We start from the raw sequence: 16,124 nt of genomic DNA, 5'->3' as shown, positions 1-16,124 counted from the left end.
CTTGCCAACGCTAAAATAAAATATCAAGAATTATTTATCATAATATCAATTTACATAAAAATATTCGTTCGTATTCCATCAACAGAACTGCATTCAATATAAACACTAGCATTCTAAAAAATGCTTTATGGTGTAGCTGTAACCTATAATCATTAGTTTAGATACTTACGTAACTGAAATCGGTGATTTCCTATTGGTTCAACTTCAAAGTGTGAGGTTTTGGGTTATTAATTAAGAACTGATATAAAAGATAACCATATAAATATTTAAATAGAATTAAATCAATTTACGTTTTATACCTAAATATAATTGTTTATATTACTACATCGATAAATACTGTTAACTTATAGGATAAAATTTGTCATTACAATAAGCTATGAATGTTAAAATTTTGTAAATAATATTATATAGTATCTAACATTTGTTAAATACCCAATTTACATAAAAGCACGTATCCTTATATTGTAAAAGTAATATTTATAGTTCCTAATACGTTATTTAAAATTAAATAGGAACAATAAAAAAAAAAAATAACCTAGATAACCCTGATAACCTTGAAAAAATAAATAATTTTACAGATCTCTTCAGCGGTCAATAGGGTCAATATTACTATTATGAGTATACGAATCACTCACTAACTGATTCATAGAATTCAGACTGTAGCTACAGTCGTAGCTAACGTATAAGCCGCGGAATAAAATTTTTGCGTGATTTGTATTTTTCAAACAGAGCTTAGCGTATTGAGCACTGTAAATAATACATCATTTACCACATTTCAATATTTTATTCATTCTTTTCAGTAATATTTATATAATACTTATATATTTACTTTAAAATATTGTCCACTGCAGAAGAAAAAATATGGCGTCCGAAAATAGCACTGTTGATACCGCTTATACCAAATTTTACACGCGGGAAGAAGTCGCTAAGCATAATGATAGTAAAGATCTGTGGTTCATTATTCACAATAAAGTTTACAATGTGACTCAATTTATAAGTGTAATTATATACTTTATATGTATTTCTTTTATAATTGACATTTTTTAATAGAACTGCATATAAAAATATTTATTTTATATTTTAAATTCAAGCATCCTGGTGGAGAAGAAGTTCTTTTGGAACAAGGTGGTCAAGATTGTACAGAAGCCTTTGAAGATATTGGTCATTCAAGTGATGCAAGAGAATTAATGGAGATATTCAAAATTGGAGAATTAGTAGAAGTATGTATAAGGTTTAATAATTTTATGTCTCTCTTACCAATTTCTACCTTTTCTACCAATAACAATAATTAAGGACTAACAAATTGTTAATTTTAGGAGGAAAGAACAAAGGGAAGCAGTGATGTAACTGATGTGTCTGATGTAGATAATTCAAGGTATATTTTTTTATATATTAGTTAGTATTATACATAGATATATATATATATGTATATATATATATATATATATATATATATATATATTACTAACCAAAGTATTACAGGTACACAATTTTATTATTAACATCTTTTCTATATTGGTGTTGTATTTATTATCGGTCATCGTCATTTATATCGATTGGATAGCACAATTAAAAATCTGAGTATATTATAAAATTATACTTATAGCAATATCTTTTATTTTGATATATAGTCACCATATGATTGTATCATATGTAATTGTGCTGTTCAAACTTATAAAATTATGAGAATTCAAAATTTGTGATATGTAAATAGTCAGTGCAGCATCGTGATGTGATCATTGCCAGTTGCAGTGGTTCTTGGCGATCGTGGCTGATTCCAATTGCTCTTGGGGTACTGGCGACTCTTGTCTATCGTTACTTTATTAAAGCACACTGAATCATTCCTGATATTTATTTTTTTGTAATTTGTATTATACATAAACGAATGTTATAAATAACTAATCAAAGAGTACTATGTATATTGCACATAACTACAGTCTTGTTTTATGATATGAAATTGCACACACAAACTGGCCTAGCATAAAAACATTTATAAAACAAAAATTCATTTGTTATATTTAAGCTAAAATATATATAAACACGCGCGCGCGCGTTTCATACACATGTAATAATACGAATTATATTAACTGCAAGTACAAAAATAAAGTAATTTTATTTACATACTGGTACAGAAGTTCCTGTGAAACAAAGGAACAAGAATTGGCTCCAGATCAATATTTTAAAAACACATTGATTGCAATTACCATTCTGATTGTATATATAAAGATATTTACACTTAGTTAAAGAATATATGAGCAAATTAAGAATTATTTAAAAAATATATTTAAACAATATTTAGAAGAATTCTTAAAGTTGCATTTGTCAAAAACATATTTAAAATTAGTTTACATGTATAATCAACAATGCAATATTTTGTAATATTATGAGAATGAAATTGTTAAGTTTTCTATTGTAAAATTATATATATTATAAAATATGTTCTATTATATTTCCAATATTGTATTTAATAATTTAATAATCCATTATCTCACAAATATATATATATATCTTATTAAAATTGCTTGAATATAATAAAAGCATGACTTTTATACTATAATTACTTACTATAATTTGTTAAAACGCAAATATGGTCTTCAGTTGTAACGTAGAGCTACTTAGTCAATAATATTGAAATTTACAGTCTTGTTATTACTACTTGTAACATTATTTCACACATTTACCTATGATCAGTATTATTCTTATAATTGCATAAAAAGTGAAGGTGTACTTTAAACATATCTATATCTTCCTTATTTATTTTCTCTGTATCACTTATCATTTTATCAATTTATTTTATATGACAAACTGCATATTTCTATCTATGTAATTACACGTAGACGTGGATAAAAATTTTCAAATATTTACCATCTACTGAAACTGGCAACATGCCTAATAGTGGAATGATAGGAAAACGGAAAGTATTCAATGTATGAAAAAATAAATTAATAGATATCTAATAGAAGTCGAAAGAGGGAAAAACGATATCGAGCGAATTTGAGCGCCGACGCTAGGCGCTCGTGCTACAATCTTCCTTTCCTTGTCGCACTTTCAATTTCCCCTTCCCGATCTCGTGCCTGTTCGTTCTTTGGCGGGTATGTCTCCCTCTGCCGAACATCCAGTTCATCGTGAGAGGTGGATTGGTGCGAATCGTGTTGGAAATAGTCAGAATATTATAATCACATAGAAGGCATACGCAAATTCGCATTATACGGTTGATATCATCGACGACATTCGAATTCGGAAATACTCGATTCGAATAAAAGAGAACTGTAGCGTTCGAACAAGTTATTATTGTTCGAAATCCGAAGCGGAAAGAAGGGCGTACGTAAAAGTCGCCCGTTGAAACGAGAACTAGAAATTTGCGAGCGAATTTAGCGCAGGAAAGAAGCAGACGGCGGGTCGAAGACAGCTGTATAGGGCAGAGACAGTGGTTGCTTCGAAAAGTCGGCGTGGTGTCATGAGAGGCGGTCTCACAGTCCGCCCTTCTTATCGGTCCCTCTTAGAGTCATGCATGTCGCGCCCTTCAAACGAGGTGAGCGACATTTTTCCTCATTTGCAATTATTATTCATCATCGTGTCTTAATGCTGAACCTTTTATGGAGAGAGCAGCCATTTATTCGTAATTGATAAAATTCGCGCGCTTTTTTACCCTCATCAGGTTGCTCATTCATAAACGCGACTTGCATTCTTGGAAAAGCTTTCTCATTGGTATTGATGAACTGTACAAAGCGCGTCATTATGCGAACGGTATTTGATTTTCATGAAATTAAAGAAATTGATAAGCCCATAAAGAATGATTAGATCACAAAGCCTAGACACATTCGCAATACGATATATACTCGAACAAAAACCGACGGATTTTATTATCTTTAAACCGGTAAATAAATTAGAACGGAAACTTATTCCGAATTAATTGTTTAATAGAAGGCTATAGATCAGCTTATAATCGATATCGTTATTATCGTGTTGATAAAATGTTTTGGTAATTCATCGATTAAATAAAACCTGTTGGTACGTATTTGTGTTAGTTATAGGACCAGAAAACACGTGTGTGCCAAGATGTACGGCGATTTACATTTCGTGAAGCCAATTATGTCTCTCTTTTGTATATATTCTATAACACGATAACGACGAGCAAAACTTCATATTACGCGTTACAGAGCGCGATATTTTATATTTTACAATTTAGCAAAAAATATGTAATATGTAAAGAGACAAAAAAAGTAAGTCATATTATTTATAATTTATAAAAATCTCATTTTTTATTTCCTGCGATTTTACATTTATTGATATCAAAGAAAACAATTCTAATTGGACTGATGGATTAAAACAGAATGCTAGAAAATCCATATAACATTTAAAATATATTAAAAAGCTACGTGTTTCAAATCCTTTCATTACAATCTTAATTATTTACAATCGATCATAATTGGCATAAGCGATTTAGCGAACTGCTTTAAAATAAGATAAAGAGGAACGATAATATCGCGTTTAATGAAGTATAAATGATAAGGTCAAAGAAAAAGTGCGGGACATTAATACAGCGAATAAATTTAACAGCCAAATTGCACGAAGAATTGCATCATTCCATGAAACAAGGAACCCGAATATGCGTGGTGTGTATTCGAAATTCGTACGAGACTCCAAGAATATATCTCTGCTCTTCTATTTAAACTTATCAAGAGCAATAGCAAATTAATTTAAAGTATTCGTTGCCATTCCATTTGCATATACATGTACGATATACGCGTTCGTCTTTTTTCTTGTTTATTTTTATTTTACAAGAAGGAATCAAATTTCCAGGTTCACCCAGATGTTAAATCTAGCCCATAGGTGTATTTTAAGACACTTTGCGCAAGTGGTTTTTCGTTTCCGTTGCAAATAGAAATTTATCATTTATCAGGATAGCATATGTTTTGGCGTTAATGAAACGGTCAATAAATGTACGCGATAATTTTTAAGTAACGAGACGGATATGAGAAGTTATTTTTTTGACTCGAGAAATTGCGCAGCGTTATATTCTCGAAAGGTATAAACTTTTATGGATAATCGATCATTATATATCATCCGATATCGATCTTGATATCGTGCGAGAGTCTCGGGATTATTTTTAACATTTCACGATGAATACGCGTTGGTCGCGATGTGGCTACAAATAGACGAACAACGACTTCTTAACGAATCGCTGAACGAACAGACAACGACAAGTAAGTACTCTACGACGCGTATTCCGTTTAAGCCAATTGTAGTTTCTATGCAAACCAATGCGTCTTGCTTGCCTTTGTGGTGTTCGGTTACTATCTGGGTTAGGTGGTACGTGTTCTAAGCGGTGTTGATTTTATCGTAAGAACCTTGCTATTCTAAACGCTACGGTTATTAGAAGCTCGTTCATGATCTTCTCACAATCGAACACGTCACACGCGAAATGCACCGAGTAAGATAATTACATCTTGAATCAGAGACTTCTGTTGCCATCTTTCGATTCCGTCTATATACAAACCGTTTTTTAAGAGTAGACATTGTTTGTGAAACAAAAGAGTTAAAAGTCGTCTTCCCTGCAAGTAAAGTTACAGACAATGAGAAATATAACGATCGATAAAATGAAACGAAAACCATTAACCAATGTCATACGACTGTAAATTAGCAGTTTTACACGAACAATCTTGCGATTTGACGTTAAGAGTAAATTGAATATTCTCCATCATTATTTACGTAACACGGAGAATGACCAAGTATTTACATTTAAATATAGCGAAGTATACCACACTTTGTCGTGTTGCTACAATTTTGAGCCCGGTGAATCGATTAAAATTACGTATATATGTAGGTTGATGAAAATGGTTGAAAAAAACAATTCGTTTCGATAGCTCGTCGAATGGCTCACTACGACTAAAGAATCGTTGACTGTATAGAATTTGATACAATTATTGAACGGCGTAAAATGCATTACACATTGATACGACGACGTTCAGCCTAGTAAATGCAATTAGAGTATATGTTTTGAATTCAGCTCGATTCTAACATCTTCTTGGTTTTTTTTTCAGAGGTATGGTAGTTTATAATAGCCCTTTAATAATTGTTTTCTATTTATATCTTCATTTTTTATTGGTTCATTTTATAATCAGTTCGACCTTCAGTCGTAGGCAAAATCTTCTTTCATACAAGATGTCGCACAGAGATCGGTTTCTTTCGCACGAACGATCAATTAAACGCAATTGGATCATTACGACAGTTTATCACAATAGGCATTAACACGGTTTAGAAGCATATATAGTATACGTATGTATCAGTAGCAGTAAATGAAAGTCTTGACGTAGACAATAAAAATATAACAGAAAGCATAATTTAAATTAAAAAATTAAAAGGTTCTCTTTATGAGTTGATTTCACACGTTAAACGATAGGTGGGGAGGCTATGGTAGTAGACTTTGCGTAGAAGCATGAGCGCATCATATTGCAAATATCCGTGTTAACATATCGTCTTACCGATTCGACGAATTTTATTAACTCATTTGTAATTCGTCATTGGTCATGCATAATATTCATTGGTAATTATCCTCCTCTAGTGACATTCTTCCTCTTCAGTCGTTAAAAACTGTGAAACTTGTTATACCTTTACACAAAACAATTATAATATCGTTTAATCGGTAATACTCGTTAATAGAGGGTATAATAATGTTATATTTCCATTTTTATATCGTATATTTATTTTCTTTCACATTTGTACATAACGCTTTATAAAATAACGCACGCGCGCATCTCTTGTCATATTGCGTCATTTTTTTTTTGATATATTATCGATAACTAAACCAGGATAGTTTAGACACAAATCTTTCGCAAGACTTCTTATTGCAGCTTAAACATAGCTACGATACGTTCAACTGCGCTTTCCATCGCATCAACGAACTTTATTTAATCAAATGTTGATAGTATTTCACACTCGATGTTGTACTCGGTTATATTAAAAGAATTGTACAGCTACACGGTTAAACGATATGCTACCATTTAGAAATATAAACGGTCAGCAGTTTTTATAAACGTCTCCGTTATGAAGCTATTCAAAGCGCTCGCCGATAAAGAAAGTGCAAACTAAACTATAATTAAAATGACACGTCTCGTGAATTTTATAACGTTTATTTAATCAACTTTTCAATTTTTTTATACATTTAAACGAATAAAGAAATTAGAGAAAGAGAAGGTGAAATATTTCCAGTATTACGTACATGGATTTCTGATATATCGAAGATATCCGATATTTCAAAGTACGTAGACGTTATTTAAATCCGATACAATGATAAACTGTTAACGTAGATACGTTAACAGGAAAATCAATAATTTATTCAAAGGTCACCTTGAAGATGAAACCACGAACGTCTCGCGTAGTACGAGGTTCGGTCGAAAGAATGCAATACACCTAATACCCATGGTCACGCGCTCGATAAAATAAACGTTTTAAGCTTCTCTATTTTCAAAAACATTTACCACCGGTTCGTATTCAGTATCGACGCTATTATTGATAATTTTGATTATCAATGTACACGATATAGGCTGGCGTAGGAAAAGATCGATAGCAAGCAATCTATTAAAAAAACGATTAACAAACTCGGTATCGAGTTCGTTCGATAACATTACCAATATTTCCGGTATCGGTCGAGCTAATAGCCGCGTAAAAATTCCGAAAAACGGGTTTATATTTCACGGTCTATTGGACGGTGAAATATGTATAAAGAAGGCAGACCGATCTTAGCCACGAGAAATTTTTGGCGTCTGGCCAAACGAACTATTACGGTAGCAACAACATCTCGACTATAATAATATAATAATGTACGTCACACGACGATATAAGTATAAATTCAACGATTTGTCACTTTTTAGATCGTCGCGGTTCTCCGAAGTATGCTAATATCTTTCATTAGTCGCGCGAGGAAACCTGCCCGATAGTTGCGTTTTTTGACGTTATTTTCACGTTATTTTCACGTGTATTTTCACGTTATTCTCACGTGTTTATTTCGTAAATCGTTTTACAGTGACTTTAACGACAGTTCGTTCATACGCAATTTAAGTGAAATTATTGGCAACCTTTTTTTTGTTCACGTTTATCACAATGTGTGGAGCGGACGTAAAAAACTGGACTTTAACGTTCAAACCATCTTTATAAATGTCAGTTAATGACAGAGCAAAGTCGTATATCTTAACGAAAAATTGTACCATTTACAAGGTCGAGGAGCTGGTTGAAATTGTCGATAATAAAGCTTGATGAATTATGTACGAAGGTAACCGTACGATCCATTTCTGTGAACCTTCGATTCGATTGACGGTATACCCCTATAACATAACGTAGTAATGTCATATAGCAATATCGAATGATGTTTGAAAGATCCAATTTGTTCGATGTAAGAATAAGAATGATTTTTAGTAAGCGAAATAATACGAATGATTTCAGTTACCGTGGGACATGATCCACAGACAAGTAACGGGAACCAATCGCAACAGCAGTTACAAAGCGGTGGATGGAATGGAATTCCTGAAACGACGTTGGTCTCTCGATCGATCAGAAACAACGGCAACAGCAATGGCTGGAACCCGATTACGTCTCCGTTCCAACATCAACAGGAACAACAACAGCTACACGAACGGAAACAGAAAGAAGTTAAATCTGGGGATTTGGGAGATGATGAAGACGGTGGTGGAGGGGGTGGAGGGCTGGAGGGGGCGGACCCAGAGGAGAACAACTCTGTTCACCTCAAGAGACGGGTGGGACTCGTCAGTGGGGTGGCTCTAATCGTTGGTACCATGATAGGTAGAGCAATCTATACGATTTCAGTAAAATCTTATACGGTTAATTAGAAATAGTACAATCTCAAATTCTTCTTCTTCTTCTTCTTCTTCTTCGTCGTCGAATTACGAAACGATAGGTTCTGGGATATTCGTTTCGCCGTCAGGGCTTTTGGTTCGAACCGGCAGTATCGGAATCAGCTTCCTCGTATGGACGGCCTGCGGCATGTTGAGTCTGTGCGGTGCGTTAGCATACGCCGAGCTGGGTACGATGAATACGAGCAGCGGCGCCGAGTACGCTTACTTTATGGACGCATTCGGTGCACCACCTGCTTTCCTCTTCTCGTGGGTTTCCACTTTGGTCTTAAAACCATCTCAGATGGCGATAATCTGTTTGTCATTCGCGCAGTACGCGGTTGAAGCCTTTGCGGCCGACTGCGATCCACCCGAGGAAGTAGTCAAAATCGTTGCACTCCTGGCGATCATACTTATACTGTTAGTGAACTGTTACAGCGTTAATCTAGCCACAGGTGTACAAAACGCGTTTACCGCAGCAAAATTGATCGCCATACTCGTTGTAATTGCCGGTGGCTCTTATAAGTTGATACAGGGTAATACGCAGCATCTGAAAGGCGCTTTCGATACCGTGGACGGTAGTACCGTTAATATAGGCAGATTAGCCACGGCTTTTTATACTGGTTTGTGGGCGTACGATGGATGGAATAATCTCAATTATGTCACCGAAGAAATCAAAAATCCTTCCAAAAATCTACCACGGTCCATTATGATTGGTATACCCCTCGTTACGCTATGTTACGCATTGATAAATGTCTCCTACCTGGCCGTGATGTCACCTTCGGAGATGATCGAAAGCGAAGCTGTTGCAGTGGTAAGACAATTTTTAATGTTATCCTTTATCATAGAAGTCGAGTATTAAAGCAGAGAGTCAGGTTGAAATTCAATTAGTAATTCGTATTTGTAATGATTCAAATGATAAAGAAATATGGACTAATATTTTGCAGACTTTTGGAAATCGAATTCTTGGCGTTATGGCATGGCTTATGCCACTTTCGGTTGCGATTAGCACGTTCGGTTCCGCAAATGGCACTCTTTTTGCAGCGGGTAGACTTTGCTTTGCCGCGTCTCGAGAGGGCCACCTACTCGACTGTCTCAGTTATGTTCACGTACGACGCTTTACTCCTGCACCAGGACTTATCTTCCATTCCCTCGTTGCAGGTACCTTTTACACAAATTTCACATTTCATTACATTCATATATCTATTCCACTAAGTACTCGGTAAAATATCTCCTCATCGATTAGGAGCAATGGTGCTATCCGGAAACATTGATTCCTTGATCGACTTTTTTTCGTTCACTGCTTGGATCTTTTATGGTGGAGCAATGCTAGCTCTATTAGTGATGCGAAGGACCAGACCGAATCATCCACGACCATATAAATGTCCGCTGATAATACCTGTTCTCGTACTTGGAATCTCTGCGTACCTGATTGTAGCGCCAATCATCGATAACCCTCAAATTGAATACCTGTATGCGGCTGGGTTCATATTAGCGGGCATGCTTGTCTACCTCCCGTTCGTTAAATACGGATACGTGCCCAAGTTTATGGGTAAGATCATTAAAGAAAGTTAATTGAATAAATTGACGCAAGATAAAGAAACTCGTTTGCATTATTCATTCTGTTCGCAGAAGGTGTGAATGCCTTTCTTCAGATGTTACTCGAAGTCGCACCAACGGCCGCAGCGTTTGATTGATTTCGATCAGATGCAGAAGTGTGATTTTTTAAATGCCAAATCATTCCACTGTGGCATAGTGAACACGATACGAATGTCTATTTTAAATATGAATAGATAAAGATATGTAACCTCTTATCGAAGCTTAAGGCTGGCCCGAATGAATTCACAAATATATAAAAATATTATTTTATTACTTGTTACTCATATATAATATACATTACATGAAACACATTATTGTTAGACAATTAGTTAACGTTGTAACTATTGAACAGAGCAACTAAAAGTATTTTAAATGTTTATGGTTAAAATTTTATTTTTGATTTTTACCCAATGTTTTCTTATTTACTTTTCCATAAACATTCAGTAAACCATCAGAACCGCGCTTCCACCGCGCTTTTTTATTTTTGTGATTTGATAGACTTTTTTCAAGACCTGATGCATGTGTCACGTCATTTTGCCGTGTTTCCTTCTCAGCTTTCCTTTCACGTTGTAATATCTTATAATTAATATACTTCTTTTTGGGAGGTTTTGCTCCTAAACTTACAGCGAGCGCTATTTCCGCTTCTTTTGCTTTTTCTCCTTTAAAACCAGACATACCGAATTTCATAACCTCGTATCTGACACGTTTCATTTCTAGTTCCTGTTTTCTTCTTTTGTCATTTTCATCCCGCTCGTTTTTTGTTACGTTGAATTTAGAATTTTCTACGTCATTGTTTTCTTTACTTTCAATAGTTTTTACCTTTTTCTTTGGTTTTTCATAATTTACCGATACGAATTCCTTCACGGCGTCCTTTTTTATTTTCGATACTCTTGTTGGAATAAAATCTTCCATTATAAAATACTGAAAACGTAATTATTGTTATTATCAGTTTATACCATTTATTTCACCTAAATATATGTATATTTACTTACTATGTACGAGATTAAAATTCTTTTGAATACACAATCATCCTTTACTCACTGCTAAAATAATAAATATCAATTTATTACAAATTTAATTCTCCCGTTGTTTTATCGTTGCTTTATTATTTGTTATTTGGACATATATAATCATTATAATAATTAATTTCTAATTGATCAGACAGCAATTTTTTGCAATATTATACGTGTGTACTTCACATCTTTCGTCGTATTTCACATAACCTCAAATATTATCGTTACAACGTAATACTAAATAAGATACAACATACTTATGCAGATATTAATTATCATATATGTACAGTATAAAAACGATTACAGACATCTATGATGGAAGAATATCCACCTATTAATGTACGTTTGGCAGTAAATAGAGTCGATTTAAATATAATAAAGAATGAAGACATACAACCTCGAATATATACACCAGGAGAGGAGATTTCTAGTCAGCCTGACTTTTTAAGGTAAATACCGTAAATTTTATTAATGTAAGAAAGAAAGAAAAAGATTCATTCGCCATGTCAATTTTGTTAGAGGACATGGGACATACGTGGATGATGAAAACACATTACGCGCATCTGTAGCTGGCGTTTTAGAAAAAGTAAATAAACTTATTTCGATAAGACCTTTGAAAGCACGTTATCAGGGTGAAATAGGAGATGTAGTTGTCGGTCGTATAACCGAGGTACAACAGAAGCGATGGAAAGTTGACACAAATTCCAAACTTGACTCTGTATTATTACTGTCTAGTGTTAATTTACCTGGTGGTGAATTGGTGCGATATAATAATATAATTTCTCGTATAGTTTACGTATGTTAAGTTGTTTATAAGTTTCAAGGCAATGCTATCTTGTATATAATTTGTAGAGGAGAAGATCTGCAGAAGATGAACAAACTATGAGAAGATATCTCCAGGAAGGAGATTTAATTTGTGCAGAAGTACAAAGTACTTTTGTTGATGGTTCGCTCTCATTGCACACTAGGGTCTTAAAGTATGGTAAATTGTCTCAGGGTATAATGTTGAAAGTATCACCGGCTCTTATAAAAAGAAAGAAAACCCATTTTCACAATTTGGCAAATGGTGCGAGCCTAATATTAGGAAATAATGGTTATATATGGATTGGAGCTAGTAAGAAAGATACTGATAGATCAGAAGGTGGTTTCACGCAGGATTTGTCAAGGATTCCTCAAATAAACCGCGAAGTTTGCGCACGATTACGTAATTGTATTTTAATCTTAGCACAATGTAATATCCAACTTACAGATACATCTGTTACATACGCTTATGAAGAATCTATGAAATATAAGGTAAATGAATTGCTGGAACCAGAGGTAATAATTGATGTGTCGCTACTAACTCATCAAAGACTAACACAACAATAATATTTTGTTCCGATCTTGTACAGATAAGTACATAGACAAATGAAAAAAATTTATACTTTATCATAAATTTTTTATGTAAAATAAAGCAATAAGAAAATTTAAAAGGTTAAACTTTATTTATCTTATTTCCTTATATCAAATTATTTGCTATTTCGGCACTATTAAATGATATTTGATGTTGATAATGCTATATTATTAGTATACAAATAGTAATGCAAATATATAAACAAAACACTGCAGTGTAATTAAAATGATATGCATGTGCGACACATATATTGCAAGAGTTTTATAACTTACTGCAGCCTTAAAGAGACTTGAAAAATGATATATAATGTAATCGCACATTGCTAATGCGGTTATTGATTAAACAAATAACATAGACGCAAGAAGTCACATCAAAGGAACATGGATGCATGTTTTACTGCATTTGATAAAGATGGAGATGGATATTTGTCGATTACGGAATTTGAATTCATTTGTCGTGCACTATTTCGTAATGATCGTGGGAAAATTTACAACGTCGATGAAAATCAATTGAAGGAAATGTATTCTATATTTGACTTGAACGGAGATGGAAAAATTGACAGAGAAGAATTTGAGGTATTTATACATTTGTAAATATTATATTGTTGAAATGATTATCAAGTCATTTAGTTTATGTTATCTTAGATATGCTGGAATCGATGGATTAAAACATGCACTCGTCCAAAGAGCGCCTTTTTAATTGTGGATGTACAAAACGATTTCATAACAGGTTCCCTAAATATTAAGCAATGTGCTGCCCAGCATGATGGTTCAGAAGTAATTGAACCAATTAATCGTTTATTAGAAATTGTACAATTTGATGCAGTGTTTTATTCTCTTGATTGGCACCCTATGGATCACGTATCTTTTATTGACAATTTACATCTAAGGTAATTAATCTAGATCGATTTTGATTTTAAGTTAATAGATTTATGTTTTCAACGTAATTTACAAATTGAATATTTTATATTTTTTACAGAGATGTTGACCCTAGTAGCGGAATCTCGAAAGAAGCAGCACAAGTTTATGATACTATAACATTCAGAGGTCCGCCATTGTTAAAGCAACGACTTTGGCCGCGTCATTGCATTCAAGACTCTTGGGGTGCTGAACTTCATAAAGATCTGAAAATTGTAGACAATGCAATTAAGATATACAAAGGAACTAATCCAGAAGTAGACTCATATTCCGTTTTCTGGGATAATAAAAAGATGATGGAAACAAGTCTATCTTCACAATTACAAGAAAAGGGCGCGACAGATATATATATCTGTGGATTAGCCTATGATGTTTGCGTCGGGGCTACTGCAGTAGATGCACTTACAAACGGTTATCGGACTATTCTCATCGATGACTGTAGTCGAGGAGTAGACCTTGTTGACATTGAAAAAACTAAAGCTACTGTTATAGCTGATAATGGCGTAATTGTAAATTCAAGTCAAGTGAAAGCAATGGTCGAAGGAAAAGATCGCCGACCAGAACTTGGATATAAATTAGCTTTAGAAATTAAACGAAAATTAAATTTTGTAGATGATGATAATCAATAATTTTATTTTCTTATGTAAATTGTAAATTAGTACGAAAGCTTGTGAAACGAATATTAGATAAATTAATGCAATATTTTATATCAGAAATTTTGTTTCTTTGAGAATCGTATTTATCTATAAAATACATGAGAATAAATTATTTTCTGCATTAAATATCAATGTTACGTTTTTTCTCTTATAAAATGCATACTTCTACCTAATTTTACCAAAATAATTGTCCGGTATAAAGTTAAAAGATTCGAAACTGTTAATTTATAATTATAGAGCCAGATCTGACGGCCTTTGCGCGAAACATACGAAATGTGAGGTTATGTTTGGAGGAATTATTTATTTGTGTAAATGGCCGTTATATTCCGTATACAAACGTTTGGGGGGACCTGGTATAAACATGTTTTATCACGTAAGTTGTTTTAATATAAAATATAAAATACATATAACTTAAAAATCATAAAAACCTGAATAAATATTAATTTTAAAATGTCTGTTAAAATAAAATATTGTGCGAATAATTTATTTCGACTACTCAATTTATTTATTTATTTCTTCAATAATTTATTTCTACAGATATCGTTAGAACACGAAATTTTATTACACCCTAGATACTTTGGACCTCAATTATTAGATACAGTGAAACAAAAACTGTATACTGAAGTAGAAGGCACCTGTACGGGAAAGTAAGTTTAAAACTATGATTGAAGTAGTATGCATATATTTATTCTAAGTAATTATGTATAATAATTCTTGGTATCTCAGATATGGTTTCGTAGTTGCTGTAACAACAATAGATAACATTGGTGCAGGGATCATACAGCCAGGACAAGGTTTTGTTGTGTATCCTGTTAAATACAAGGCCATTGTATTCAGACCATTTAAAGGAGAAGTATTAGATGCTATAGTAACACAAGTAAACAAGGTAAACATTAAGTGCAGTTCTAAATTTCTATGAAAGTATAATTTAAAAGATTATATATCCTCTATGTTTTTGTTAGGTTGGAATGTTTGCTGAGATAGGGCCACTTTCATGTTTTATATCGCACCATGTAAGATTATTTTTATGTATCTTATAATTCTGATTGTATTTTGCAAATAACTAAATCTTTTTGCAGTCAATTCCAGCAGATATGCAGTTTTGTCCAAATATAAATCCACCGTGCTACAAATCTAAAGAAGAGGTAGGTATTTAAAAGATGTATACAATAAAAAAGTATAACTTAAAAATTGTATTCATAAATTCCAGGATGTAATTATTCAACCAGATGATGAGATAAGGTTAAAAATTGTGGGCACAAGAGTCGATGCAACAGGAATTGTTAGTATTCATAACATATAATACTTCGTCTTAATATCTTTTATTACATGTTAAAATGCTAATGTTATATATATTTTAGTTTGCTATTGGAACATTGATGGATGATTATCTGGGTAAATATTTGTTTTATCAGCCTAGTGATTTCTTACAATATTATTCATTTTCATAACACATGTTTTCTTTTATAGGACTTGTGTGTAATTGAATGCAATCAACACATAGATTGTTCTAATGTAAGCTTTGCATATAAATTAAAGTAATATTTTATTATAAAATAATAACTTTTATATACCATATAAAGTAGGGAATATTTATTTAATTTATTATACTACCTTTTAAATTCTATATTGTTTAAATATATGCGTCAGTAAACATGCATCTACTTGATCACGAATAAATATCTTATTTATTATAA

General features: G+C 32.9%; 5 protein-coding genes across 15 annotated transcripts; 4 read left to right on the top strand and 1 right to left on the bottom strand.

Moving 5' to 3' along the window:
* The first annotated feature begins 124 nt into the window (after positions 1 to 124).
* Positions 125 to 2,279, top strand: LOC117233720 (cytochrome b5-like). 5 transcript variants are annotated; one of them, XM_033494376.1, is made up of 5 exons: positions 125 to 211; positions 852 to 999; positions 1,092 to 1,220; positions 1,317 to 1,375; positions 1,747 to 2,167. In XM_033494376.1, the coding sequence occupies exons 2-5, from the start codon at positions 862 to 864 to the stop codon at positions 1,835 to 1,837; spliced, it is 417 nt and encodes a 138-aa protein (XP_033350267.1). In that variant the 5' UTR covers positions 125 to 211; positions 852 to 861; the 3' UTR covers positions 1,838 to 2,167. The 5 variants fall into 5 exon arrangements, with proteins under 5 accessions (XP_033350267.1, XP_033350345.1, XP_033350432.1 ...); XM_033494454.1 differs by lacking the exon at positions 125 to 211 and adding an exon at positions 358 to 451; XM_033494541.1 differs by lacking the exon at positions 125 to 211 and adding an exon at positions 596 to 614 and having other exon boundaries at positions 1,747 to 2,279.
* An 829-nt stretch (positions 2,280 to 3,108) lies between these two features.
* LOC117232854 (b(0,+)-type amino acid transporter 1-like) lies at positions 3,109 to 10,825 on the top strand. Of its 5 annotated transcripts, XM_033492938.1 has the most exons (7): positions 5,917 to 6,046; positions 8,027 to 8,272; positions 8,443 to 8,799; positions 8,915 to 9,663; positions 9,797 to 10,010; positions 10,096 to 10,401; positions 10,482 to 10,825. In XM_033492938.1, the coding sequence occupies exons 2-7, from the start codon at positions 8,263 to 8,265 to the stop codon at positions 10,544 to 10,546; spliced, it is 1,701 nt and encodes a 566-aa protein (XP_033348829.1). In that variant the 5' UTR covers positions 5,917 to 6,046; positions 8,027 to 8,262; the 3' UTR covers positions 10,547 to 10,825. The 5 variants fall into 5 exon arrangements, with proteins under 5 accessions (XP_033348663.1, XP_033348495.1, XP_033348581.1 ...); XM_033492772.1 differs by lacking the exons at positions 5,917 to 6,046; positions 8,027 to 8,272 and adding an exon at positions 3,109 to 3,532; XM_033492604.1 differs by lacking the exons at positions 5,917 to 6,046; positions 8,027 to 8,272 and adding an exon at positions 5,016 to 5,207.
* LOC117233603 (uncharacterized protein C1orf131-like) lies at positions 10,701 to 11,581 on the bottom strand. 2 transcript variants are annotated; one of them, XM_033494190.1, is made up of 2 exons: positions 11,490 to 11,581; positions 10,701 to 11,369 (listed from the first exon to the last, which is right to left on the bottom strand). In XM_033494190.1, exon 2 carries the CDS (start codon positions 11,358 to 11,360, stop codon positions 10,839 to 10,841), a length of 522 nt encoding a protein of 173 aa, XP_033350081.1. In that variant the 5' UTR covers positions 11,361 to 11,369; positions 11,490 to 11,581; the 3' UTR covers positions 10,701 to 10,838. The 2 variants fall into 2 exon arrangements, with proteins under 2 accessions (XP_033350081.1, XP_033349999.1); XM_033494108.1 differs by having other exon boundaries at positions 11,441 to 11,579.
* Positions 11,582 to 11,641: 60 nt separating this feature from the next.
* On the top strand, positions 11,642 to 15,566 carry LOC117233961. The gene is made up of 10 exons (XM_033494745.1): positions 11,642 to 11,910; positions 11,981 to 12,221; positions 12,314 to 12,778; positions 13,220 to 13,429; positions 13,499 to 13,743; positions 13,833 to 14,800; positions 14,965 to 15,074; positions 15,154 to 15,313; positions 15,390 to 15,440; positions 15,507 to 15,566. Exons 1-6 carry the CDS (start codon positions 11,774 to 11,776, stop codon positions 14,398 to 14,400), a joined length of 1,866 nt encoding a protein of 621 aa, XP_033350636.1. The 5' UTR covers positions 11,642 to 11,773; the 3' UTR covers positions 14,401 to 14,800; positions 14,965 to 15,074; positions 15,154 to 15,313; positions 15,390 to 15,440; positions 15,507 to 15,566.
* Positions 14,694 to 16,122, top strand: LOC117233503 (DNA-directed RNA polymerase II subunit RPB7). Of its 2 annotated transcripts, XM_033493980.1 has the most exons (8): positions 14,694 to 14,800; positions 14,965 to 15,074; positions 15,154 to 15,313; positions 15,390 to 15,440; positions 15,507 to 15,572; positions 15,638 to 15,709; positions 15,789 to 15,822; positions 15,898 to 16,122. In XM_033493980.1, the coding sequence occupies exons 1-8, from the start codon at positions 14,711 to 14,713 to the stop codon at positions 15,912 to 15,914; spliced, it is 600 nt and encodes a 199-aa protein (XP_033349871.1). In that variant the 5' UTR covers positions 14,694 to 14,710; the 3' UTR covers positions 15,915 to 16,122. The 2 variants fall into 2 exon arrangements, with proteins under 2 accessions (XP_033349871.1, XP_033349787.1); XM_033493896.1 differs by having other exon boundaries at positions 15,789 to 16,122.
* The last annotated feature ends 2 nt before the right edge of the window (positions 16,123 to 16,124 follow it).

Source organism: Bombus vosnesenskii, unplaced genomic scaffold, assembly GCF_011952255.1.
Source record: "Bombus vosnesenskii isolate JDL3184/JDL3185 unplaced genomic scaffold, Bvos_JDL3184-5_v1.1 scf7180000013262, whole genome shotgun sequence".
Lineage (NCBI taxonomy): Eukaryota > Metazoa > Arthropoda > Insecta > Hymenoptera > Apidae > Bombus > Bombus vosnesenskii.
Note: the sequence above shows the minus strand (reverse complement) of the source record. Positions and strands in the feature narration are given on the sequence as shown.

Excerpts from the sequence above, each read along its gene's own strand:
- LOC117233720 (XM_033494541.1), top strand. The coding sequence starts at position 862 with ATGGCGTCCGAAAATAGCACTGTTGATACCGCTTATACCAAATTTTAC. Across the intron at positions 1,000-1,091 it reads ATGTGACTCAATTTATAAGT|CATCCTGGTGGAGAAGAAGT; the intron begins GTAATTATATAC and ends TTTAAATTCAAG. Across the intron at positions 1,221-1,316 it reads AAATTGGAGAATTAGTAGAA|GAGGAAAGAACAAAGGGAAG; the intron begins GTATGTATAAGG and ends TGTTAATTTTAG.
- LOC117232854 (XM_033492604.1), top strand. The coding sequence starts at position 5,144 with ATGTGGCTACAAATAGACGAACAACGACTTCTTAACGAATCGCTGAAC. Across the intron at positions 9,664-9,796 it reads AAAGCGAAGCTGTTGCAGTG|ACTTTTGGAAATCGAATTCT; the intron begins GTAAGACAATTT and ends AATATTTTGCAG. Across the intron at positions 10,402-10,481 it reads ATACGTGCCCAAGTTTATGG|AAGGTGTGAATGCCTTTCTT; the intron begins GTAAGATCATTA and ends TTCTGTTCGCAG.
- LOC117233603 (XM_033494190.1), bottom strand. The coding sequence starts at position 11,360 with ATGGAAGATTTTATTCCAACAAGAGTATCGAAAATAAAAAAGGACGCC.
- LOC117233961 (XM_033494745.1), top strand. The coding sequence starts at position 11,774 with ATGATGGAAGAATATCCACCTATTAATGTACGTTTGGCAGTAAATAGA. Across the intron at positions 13,430-13,498 it reads TTGACAGAGAAGAATTTGAG|ATATGCTGGAATCGATGGAT; the intron begins GTATTTATACAT and ends ATGTTATCTTAG. Across the intron at positions 13,744-13,832 it reads ATTGACAATTTACATCTAAG|AGATGTTGACCCTAGTAGCG; the intron begins GTAATTAATCTA and ends TATTTTTTACAG.
- LOC117233503 (XM_033493896.1), top strand. The coding sequence starts at position 14,711 with ATGTTTGGAGGAATTATTTATTTGTGTAAATGGCCGTTATATTCCGTA. Across the intron at positions 15,075-15,153 it reads GAAGGCACCTGTACGGGAAA|ATATGGTTTCGTAGTTGCTG; the intron begins GTAAGTTTAAAA and ends TTGGTATCTCAG. Across the intron at positions 15,441-15,506 it reads CATGTTTTATATCGCACCAT|TCAATTCCAGCAGATATGCA; the intron begins GTAAGATTATTT and ends ATCTTTTTGCAG.